The 10,390-nt window shown below is 41.6% G+C and overlaps 1 protein-coding gene across 1 annotated transcript; it reads left to right on the forward strand.

Annotated features, from left to right (window-relative positions):
* The first annotated feature begins 5,511 nt into the window (after nucleotides 1-5,511).
* si:ch211-220m17.5 (guanylin family protein) lies at nucleotides 5,512-6,528 on the forward strand. The gene is made up of 3 exons (XM_024270756.2): nucleotides 5,512-5,676; nucleotides 5,846-6,038; nucleotides 6,114-6,528. The coding sequence occupies exons 1-3, from the start codon at nucleotides 5,602-5,604 to the stop codon at nucleotides 6,170-6,172; spliced, it is 327 nt and encodes a 108-aa protein (XP_024126524.1). The 5' UTR covers nucleotides 5,512-5,601; the 3' UTR covers nucleotides 6,173-6,528.
* The last annotated feature ends 3,862 nt before the right edge of the window (nucleotides 6,529-10,390 follow it).

The raw sequence follows: 10,390 nt of genomic DNA on the forward strand, positions 1-10,390 counted from the left end.
GGAATATCCTTATGCAAAGTATGATGATGGTGCACTACATAACCTGGCCTCATTACAATTCAGACATCAGTAGGAAAAATGACACAGAAATTGGTTCCAACACGTGTGGTCTCTGTATGCCACTGGTCCAATCTGAAACTAAGCCGCTCCTCTGAGAACCTTTAAATGCCTCCATGTTCTTTTGGTCTGACTTTATGTATTCCATTAAGATAAATTATACCTGTCTTTCTCTCTCTCTCATCTTTTTTGAGCCCAGTTTTTCGCTGCTGCGGGCCGGGTCTGCCGCTCACCTGGTGATCCTCGGGATGACAGGACTCCTCGCAGATCTCTTTAGGTCTCATCTTTGAGCCGGTTTGTAAAGTGATGTGACTGCAGCAATGAAGGCATGTCATGTTTTTTTTTAATCAATCTCCGTTTCATTTCATTTAAGAGAGAGAAAATGTCAGAGCCTACATAACCTAACGAAGTTACGAGGGTTTTATAGTCCAGTAGTTGTAATTTATCATCGAAATTTGAACTGCAATTTGTTATGTTCCTCCATTAATGACAACAGTAATAAGTTACATTAATTTATTACTTTGTAGTCCATAACCCCAACACTAGCGCTGGAAAAGGAGACTTTGGCCCCGCCCATTTCAGTAGCTGTGTCATTAGTCTGAGCATTTTCTAGCACCCTGTTTTCATGATTTAAATGAAGGAATACTCAGAAACGCAGTTTTAGTCATAAACTATTTTATATCCGTAGTCTACTATGAGAAAAATACTAAAAGAACATGTTAAAATCTCAAAAAAGATCATTTTCATGAGAGTTTTAGCTCTTAGAGGCTGTTTGTGGTCAAACCTGTACACACAATGATGTCATCGACCGCTCGGTCAACCAGTGGACAGAAAATGTTCATGGGAATTTTTTACTACAGACATGCTGCAGACGGCAGGTGATGGCAGACATGTAAATGTAGTTACAGATTTTTCCCTGTAGGTCAGCCCTCATACAGGTGCATAGGTCTCCATTCACACAAACCCGGATTCACACAGCAGGGTAGGTCAGTTTCAGTGTTAAGTCAATGTACAGATGTGTTGAGATTTCCTGTAGCACAGTTTGGGAGTCTGGCGTGGCGCGGCGTTCTTGCCAGAGCGAGTTTAGGCAGTGCTGAATTTTATAGCCATAAAATCGTCATATATTTTCATAGAAGCTTTTCATATGTTTTATTCAAATTTGTTCCTACAGATTTCATTTTTTATTCATCTTTTATACATCGTTTAATTACTGATTTTTATTTACTTACTCTTTATGTATTTGTTTTTAAAATACATTTTACATTTCAAATGAGTTTCGTGGTTGACTCAGAAGTTTATGGTTCAAGACCTGTAGAATGCAGGGACCGAAGCTTGAGTGGAGGAAGGGACGCCTGGATCGATGTTATTGGTTAAGATGGGTTCTGCTGTGAAGGCATCCAATGATCTGTAGCGGTTTGTGCTGGACACACCCCTCCAGGCCTCCTGGACCAGAAACAAAGAGGTTGGAGCTGCAGAGAGAATGGTCTCCAGGTCTTCTCCATCTCAAAATATACTTGGCTAGTTCAGCCTCTTGGATTTTGCTTCTCCTCTGACAAAAACAACACGGGGAGACGTCCCAGGAAGGGAAATCCCGTCTCAACATGTCAAAAATTCTGAACTTCTGAAAATACTCAAACTTTGGCAAAGAATTTGTGTCATGTCAACCAATCAAGAACTCGGCTTTGACCCATGATGTGTCAATGAGGAGATTAGTGGGTGGAGTCCAAAACCAACATGGAGGAGAATCTGATCACTGTTTGCTCTCCTCCGGAACTTTACATGTTCCTTATTTATGTGAAGACAATAACATTTCCTCTAATTTTATTCTTATTTTTCCTCCTCAGACTAATTCATGACAGCAAATATTCAAACTAGGTCACAGAGAGACAGAAGTACCGCTGAAAGCGCCATCATTCAGACACAGCTCCTGCAGTCGATGGTGAAGCTCATCGTACCGGGAGAGTCTCGGAATGATCGGATGAATCCAGACATGGAGACGGGATTACAGTGAATTTGATGTGCACATTGTGCAGTTTGAACGAAGCAGAAGACTTTTAGTCTCACTGCAAACAGCATATTGGAGCAGGTTTAACTAAAAGCTGCATATTAAGATAAATATCTTTAATAACCAACGTGACAGAATATTATAAAACCAATTTTTTATATCTTAACAAAAAGACAAGCAGCTGTTGTTTGAGTCTTTCTAGAAAGAATAACTGGAATTTGTTGTAGCTGAAGAACAAATGTGTTTTTTAACTTTCTTTTTCAAAACTGTCACATGTGAGGAAGAAAGGAAAGTTGTGAACTAAGCAGGTCAAACATTTTGAGAACGCTCTCTTGGATAGAATCATGACTGCTTTTTGTTTCATTTAGAGCGGGACAATGTTTGGTTTTAACATCTCATGAGCGGTTAGAAGTGTGACCGATGCTGCCTGTGTTTCTGCATTTAGACTTTCTATTCAGCATCGAGCTGATCATTTACTCTCCTCCACCCTGAAAAGTCTCCGCCGGTCCCGATGACAAACCCTTTCTCTGGACTGGGAGGAATATTTCCACAGGTCGTTGCGGCGGACGGCTGCGTTGTTCGAGTCGGTCGGTTTTGACAAGTGCAAATAAACTTTGACATCACTTAGGTTTAAAGTTCGGCGCAGAGCCTGAAGGAGCAAACTCTGTGAGCTGGGATGAAAGCAGGTCGCTGAGGGCAGGGAAATGTCAGACCATCTGCTCCTCAAACTTCATCATATCCTGTTAGACCACCCAACTCTTAATTATTCAACCAAAGTGAATTATTCAGACTAACACTCTTGATGTCACGTCTGCGTGGCGCACACACATTTCCGCTCGCCAAACCTCACGCCAGCCTGATTTCAGGACCGATCGCCAGAGATAACGTTTATTGATCTCCGCCTCACTGTTACTCACGCCACACCCTGCATGTCGCCACAACCACCACTAAATAAAGGCTTTTCCTACGTTAGTTTTCGTTTGTGATGCACCATCTGAAGGCGGCAGAGAATGAGTCAGAGCAGGAATCTGCTGAAACACACACCCACCCCTTGTTTGGGCAGAACCAGAGCATCTGAGGAAACAGGGAAATATTGACACACAGTCCTGACAGCATTCAATACAAGAGAGTTCAAAAATATGTGTAAACACTAGAGAGATGCATGTGTTCTGTTGCAGCTCCCCGTGTTCTGACATGCCAGATGGGATTTTAACCAGAACCATCTGGGAAGTCCTCGTTGTCTGGAATCTGATTGGAAATTGTCATCAATCACGCAGATGTGATTCATCCATTACCCTTCGTTTCCAGCCAGCTTCAGGTGATTAACAGAGGAGCCAGTTGCTAATTGCAAAATATGCCAAAACTAATTAGAGGAAGAAAACATTTTTCCCAAAGAAAAGCCCTGTTTGCAGCTCGATGCTGATCCGAGTTGCTCTATTTATCAGCAGCGAATGCAGAAGGTGGACGAAAATATATACTGCAGATGCATTGTGGGAAGTGGAAGTTATTACTGTATGCTTAAACACAGAGTCTGTCTGAATTCTTGAATTCTTTCACTCCATTCTCCATTTTGTAGTGCTGTCTGAATCTACAATTCCAAAATCTAGGGTCCCAGAGGTTTCCCAGAAGTCTTTGTGAAAATCCAGTGTGCATCGATGATCACTACATTGGTGAATATGGACCACAATCCGTTTGAACAATTTTTGTGAAAATAATGCATTAAAACTTTAATATGTATTCTCCTTAGTGAATAGAAAAGAGGATTTTACATTTTACTATTCACAACTCCTCCATTTTATAAAAAAGAGAGATATGTTTTTTCAAACAGACAAAAATGAGGAGTTTAAGGGAAAAAAAATAAAAAAAAAAGAAGAGTTTAGGTTAGAGGTCTGCAACCTTTAACAGTAAAAGAGACATTTGGACTTGTTTCTACTGATCAAAGCTTAGTAGGAGCCACAAAGTCTTTTAATGACACTGCTGTACATTCACTACAATGTATTTTGTCATAATAAATGTGAAATATGCTTCTTTTGTGCCACAAATAAAAACAGAAATATAAAAAGACATGGTTTCTGCAGAGAAGCAGGAGTTCAAAAGAAATTCACCTCTAAGTTGTGGGCGGGACTATCAGAATGGGCGGAGCAGCGTATTTTCTACGAGACAAATATTATTTTTTTCAGCTTTTTTTCTGATTCATAATGATTTAAATAAAGAAAAACTGTAACTTTAGGAATCGTTTTCTTAATATATGTCCTCCATCATTAGAAACGTGTTAAAAACACAATTTTCATCAGAGTGGTTCTTTAAAAACATGTCACTCTAAAGATAGACCTCATTTAAATGTTTATTTGTTATTTTACTGTCCTAAAAATGTCAAAATAATTTTCAAATTAAAATTGTACTCACAGGTACAGTGTGTTTAGGGATTTCACTATCATAAATAAATAAAAAATCAGTATTTTCCTCAGTAATGTAACAGCTGCGAGCATCCCTCCTCCTCTACACAATCAGATAGCTTCTCCTACTGACCTCACTCAAGGATAAAATGACCTCAGGGTTGGGATGGACTGTTTAGCTCTCACTTAATTCAATGTTGAGACAAAGCTTCACGCTCTGCTTGAATATTTCTTGGTAATTATCACATTGAAAGCCTCCCAAAAAGCCTCCATCAGACGCCGCCGAGCCCCTCTCCGGATCAAAATCTTCTGATTTCGCTTCTCGCCACCAGGATGTGCGTGATTAGAGTCCTTTCTGAATGTGAGGTCAGAAAGTAATCACTGAAAAGGGCAAAGCGTGCAGAGAAACATGTCAATAGATGATTGTTTTTTCTGAACTCCATTTTTTCTGCCGCAGCCTTAAAAGCTTTCACTCCAGTGGTTGTGTGAGCAAACACTCCTGAGCAGAACTGCAACCGTTTTTACTAAAGGTTCCTTCATATCTGGTCATGAAAGAGGTCTGCATGGAGGAAGCTAACCCAACATCTGTCTGGAGGCCAGATCAGCACTGAGTTGATGCATTATTCATGTCAGTGTAAAGACCTGCAGACCTCTGACATACCCAGCAATATTTACATTTGGTGCAGCAGACATTATATATTTTCATTTAACCACTGCTGTTTACCTGTAATTAGAATTTATGCTTCATCTCAGGGTTTGTCAGACGGATGATCAATCTGAGCAAAGGCGTAGGTGGAAGTGCCGCGTAACAATGGGCCGGTGTGGCTTTGTCGTAATCCGCCGAGTAAATCTTTAACCCGTCAAAGGTCAGATGAGCTCGGGCCACGGCGGAGGAGCGAGCCGCTGAGCCATAAAAATAATCAGACATGTGAAATGCTCAAAGCGGGATTTATGAACGTCTCTTTACGGCCTTGTAAAACCCAACACCTACTCATTAACCCATGAGAAAAACTTTGTTCCTGTTTGGAGTCACATGACTGCCGCTCAGGTGTTTAAAAGGAGGCTCTGGAAGCGGGGAAAGCAGACAAACTGAGCTGAGCATCTGCTGAGAACTCCGGTCTGCAAGACAAACGTCTGTCAACAATGAAGGCAACGATCGCTACCGCCGCCCTCCTGGTCCTGGCGCTGGGGTTGACCACTGACGCCGTGCAGGTGGAAGTGAGTGTGTCTCCTTTGGATTTGTGTGACTAATCGGCTCTTGATGAGCCTGCCTGCCCAGATAATGACATTTTCTGCTCGTTTGGGGGGCATTGCCTTCGGGCCTGTGAACGAGCTGCAAACTCGATGAGGTGTTTTGGTGGTCTGCATTTACTGTCTTCTCTTCCAGGAAAATGGACTGTCTTTCTCCCTGGAAGCTGTCAGCAGGCTCCAGGAGCTCGCTGAGAGCAGAGCCATGACGGGACAGCAGAGCCCTCGACTCAAGGCCAGCACCTACTCGCTGTGCGCGGACCCCATGCTGCCACAGGAGTTCCTGCCCCTCTGTAAGCAGAGGGCCTCGCAGTCGTCCCTCCTGAGATTGGGTAAGGCTGACCGTCAATGTCAGCGGCCCTCCTGGGTGTCAGAGGCGTGGCTGAGCTGTGTTCTGTCTCTTCCAGCTGCCGTTCCCCGTGACCTCTGTGAAATCTGCGCCTTCGCCGCCTGCACTGGATGCTAAGCCCCAACGGCAATCCCAGGGAACTCCTGCAACGCTTCCAGCTCGTGCTTCCTTCTACAACTGTTTTCAGGAAAATTCCAATCGACGATGAGGCGGAGACAACCGCCCTGAAGTTTGGACTCAGCCTCAGTCTGCATCTGACTGGATGTAGCTTTCAGGCCAAAAAATGTCCCCAAAAAACAACAATCAGGCAAAGAAAAGTTTTGTAAACTGTTACTTTTTTTCCTAAGCTTATATATTGTCATTAGACATTAGATTGTTACATTTTTCTGTCCGCCTTATATATTTAAAGACATTTATTCCTTTTTCTTCTTTGTTTTTATTGGTATTTTAAATAAAAAGCTTTTAGAAAACAGGAAGTTTGCTTTTTTTTTAAACACTGCATCCAACTTTTCAACTCTTTAACACCTGAGGCGTTGTCGGTGATGCTTAAACACAAAATCTTTAACATACTGTAACTTTACAACCGTTAACATGATCATTCCAGCAGATTCTAAAGGAAAAAAGCGGCTCATCAACACTGGAGCTCCGGTGTTAAAGAGTTAATGCTTTAATGTGTGTTTTTATTAAATTTGATCCTTCTTTTGACGTCTAACTAAAAACTAAAGTTTAGAAAAATGTATGTTCAAAATGTACTTTCTGTGCTAAAACAGAATCCCAGTATTTACTGGCATAAATTTTCATTTATTAGCACCCATCAAAAAGTCCCACGAGTGTAGTAAATTGCTCAGAGTTGTGTGGTGAAGTCAGGCCAAAAACATAATAGCCAGCGCACCAGCTCAGGCTCGCAGCTGCATCACAAACGCACCATCGCTCCTCTTCAGACTGAAATATGCATCATGTCAGCATTCATGACCGTGAATTATTCATTCCATGCAGCTCGACGGCCTCATCATGCAAATAAAGTGTCTGTTCAGAACGTGGCTCATTCACAGCAGCAATGCCGACACTGACGATGCACTTACAGCTTCCTGCTGCAGGTCGCGTCCTTCCAGTAGTAATGAGCTGCCAACGGATCAAAGCAGGGCTCTCCTCAAGGAAATCAAAAGGACATTTGGGTCACTTTTCCTCTTTTTTGTGCACGAAGAGGGTATTACTTTAAAATAACAAAATCTACCCAACCGTCTCTCAGACCTGCTGAACCCGGGATGCTGAAGCCTATCCCAGCTACGTTGAGTGAATGTGGGTTCACCCTGAACTCAGTCTGATGCAGCTCATTTTGAAAAAATGTTGATTATATATTTAAAAAAATCTAGAGCTGTCAGGCGATTAACATTTTTAATCGCGATTAATTGCATTTTGTCCAGAGTTAACTCGCGATTAATTGCAAATTTATATGTGGCCTTTTTTTTAGGAAAAAAAATGTGTGCTTCGTGGAATTTAGCAGTTCTACATTAATTATGAAAACAAGAATGACAAAATTAATAGTTTTCATCAGAAATACTTTATTTTGTAACATTGTATTGAGATAAACTTTCACCGCCGCGACCCCGAAGGGGACGAAGCGGACAAGAAAATGGATGGATGGATGAAAAGCTGTAACATAAAATCCCTAACAAAAGCCCAAGTGCAAGTGAAGGGCATTTTAAATTCAAAACTTCAATCAACGTTCAGTAAAATAAAATAAAAAACATCAAAAATAACATTTCCATAACACTTTCATGTTCATTTTTTGTCAGGACCAAATCTTTTCCTCCTCTGCTGAACTGCAGTAATAAATGAAATAGAGATTTATCATTTCCAATGAACTTTTGTTTTTTAAAACATTAAAGACTGAGAAAAGCGGGATACACTGTGGATAGTTTGACAGTCTGTTACTGCCGCCGCGTTCTCTGGCTGCAGCTCGATGCAGCGACGTGTCCAGCGGAGCTCACGCCATGAATATGCCGGCAGACAGACCGCTATGCTGGGGCTGGATCACGCTTAAACCTCCAGAACATTTAAAACGTCCCCCGGTGAGCTTGCTGTTCGGAACGTCGGGGGTCTGCAGCTGGACGCGAGCCGGTACCACCAGACGTGGTACTGGACGCGAACCGGAGCCGGGTTAGGGTCGGTTCTAGCTAGCAGCTCGGTGGTTGGAGACTCGCCCGTGATCTAGTGAGAGCAGCCGGTGAGATAGAGGGCGATGAGGGACGCCCGCGCGCGGTGTGGAAAGGCAGGTGGCAGAGAATCCGCGATTAATGCGTCAAAAAAATTTTCGGCGTCATGCACATGTCAAATTAACGCGTAATTAACTCGACAAATCTGACAGCCCTAAAAAAATCAGAAATAAATAAGAAACTGAACCCAGCAAGCAGCACTGCATAGCCACATGTGTCAAAGTCAAGGCCCGGGGGCCGGATGATGCGGCCCACCGGGTAACTCTGTCTGGCTCTCCAGATCATTTTATTTTATTGTTATTAATGACCTGATGTTATCTTACGTTTATTTCTAACTTGTATAACTCTCCATATATTTTTATGTAGAGTAAGATATAGAAAGTTATTTAAGGTTTAAGTTGATTTATTCTGGAATGATATACCTGTCTTTTCATTGTTCATAATTATGTTAAAAAGTTACGGTTTTAAAGTTTTAAAAAATGGCATTCTGTTAGCTTTTTGGACTATTTTGGCATTTACTGTGATATTTGTAGGCTTTTTTCGAGTTTAGCTAATATTTCAGCTACATGCTAGCTGTTATGTCTAATTTGGGTTTTTTTCAGTTTTTTAAAACATTTTTAAGTTTAGAATGTTTTCGGATACATGCTTGCTGTTTTGGCTAACCAATTTTTTTTTTAGGCAAATTTTTCAGCGTTTTCAGCTATCAGCACTAGCATCTTTAGCAGCCAAATTCAGTTTACTGCATTCACATTAGTGCTATTGCAGGTAATGCTATGTATCTACTTCATAATTGTGTTAAAAAGTTGAAGTTTAAAAAATGTAGTTATATTGTGTTCAATAAATGTTTATCCTGTTCGGCCTGCGACCTAAGGTGTGTTTTGCATTTTGGCCCCTTGTGTGATTGAGTTTGACACCCTGGTATAGGCGCTACCTGCCCCTGCTGCCCTCATTGGCTGAAGAGCTGCAACATGCCCCTCACCCTCCCTATCTGCCCCTGCATGGCTCCCACCCTGTTCAGAGCTGCAAGGGACACATTCCTTTTATAAAATCTCTTTTCACAAAGTTGTGGCTTTTCTGTTGTTTATCTCCATAGAAACAATTTTATTTTCTGGTCGTCTGGAGGTGACAAACAAATCTGTGAAACTTTTGGAAGACTTGGCAAAAGTACATTTTTGGATTTCCTAGGCAACAGAGATTTTTTTGTTGGCCACGCCCACATTCCAAATATGTTCATGCCGTATGTCATGGCACCTTAATATTACGGTAAAAAATGTCCGAGCCACAGGGAAATACCACTTTTGCAAGCTGCAATGGTAACGCCATTTAAAATCTACACACTTTAAAACCAACATTTTCAAGTGTCTTCTTAGTGATGATCGAGGAGTTAGGGGGAGTTAATATGTGTAGTTTGTGGCTAACTGTATTTTTTTTTTTTTTTTTCAAGATCCCGGCCTCTCACTGAGGCAAAGGTCAACAAACTTTGATTGTGATTGTAGACTTAACCTGGTGGCTTGTATGTGAAATTTAATAGAGGGAATTTTTTTTCCCAAATTGAGGGAAAGAATCACCAAAGTTCTGTCTGAATTCCTTCCTTACTCACTACTTAGTGTGGAATATAGTGCGTTCGCCGCTTTGTAGTGCTGTCCCGATCTACAAAATCCAAGGCCTGAGTCAACATTCCTTTCCAGTCTTTGAGTATGAGGCAGTGGGAAATTTTCACTTAAAGTAAGAGGCTTTTAGCTCCCTCAGTCCAGGAAAGCTGCAGAACAGAATAAAACAAATAAAACATGTTCAATAAATTCAAAGAACAAACAAAAAAGATTAAAGACTGGTAACGATCCAGTTCAGGACCTGTATTGTGGACTTGCTGACAATAGCTGTCTCATCACAGCACACAACGTGCACCTGCACCAGCTGAGTTACATAATCTAACTTGTGTGGAAAAATCCATGGGATTAACAGCAGTCTGAATTGATTCTCATTTTGAGTTTATCTACAGTGTAGTGTGGAGCTCGTGTCTGCTAATGTCTGTGAGTCTGTGTGTGAATGAGGAGGTCACTGCTGTTCATCTGACGTTCTGCTGTACAGTTCTGGTATCTCCTGTCCGTCCTGGGATAGG

Source organism: Oryzias melastigma, linkage group LG5, assembly GCF_002922805.2.
Source record: "Oryzias melastigma strain HK-1 linkage group LG5, ASM292280v2, whole genome shotgun sequence".
Classification (NCBI taxonomy): Eukaryota; Metazoa; Chordata; class Actinopteri; order Beloniformes; family Adrianichthyidae; genus Oryzias; species Oryzias melastigma.

Excerpts from the sequence above, each read along its gene's own strand:
- si:ch211-220m17.5 (XM_024270756.2), top strand. The coding sequence starts at position 5,602 with ATGAAGGCAACGATCGCTACCGCCGCCCTCCTGGTCCTGGCGCTGGGG. Across the intron at positions 5,677-5,845 it reads CTGACGCCGTGCAGGTGGAA|GAAAATGGACTGTCTTTCTC; the intron begins GTGAGTGTGTCT and ends CTTCTCTTCCAG. Across the intron at positions 6,039-6,113 it reads GTCGTCCCTCCTGAGATTGG|CTGCCGTTCCCCGTGACCTC; the intron begins GTAAGGCTGACC and ends TGTCTCTTCCAG.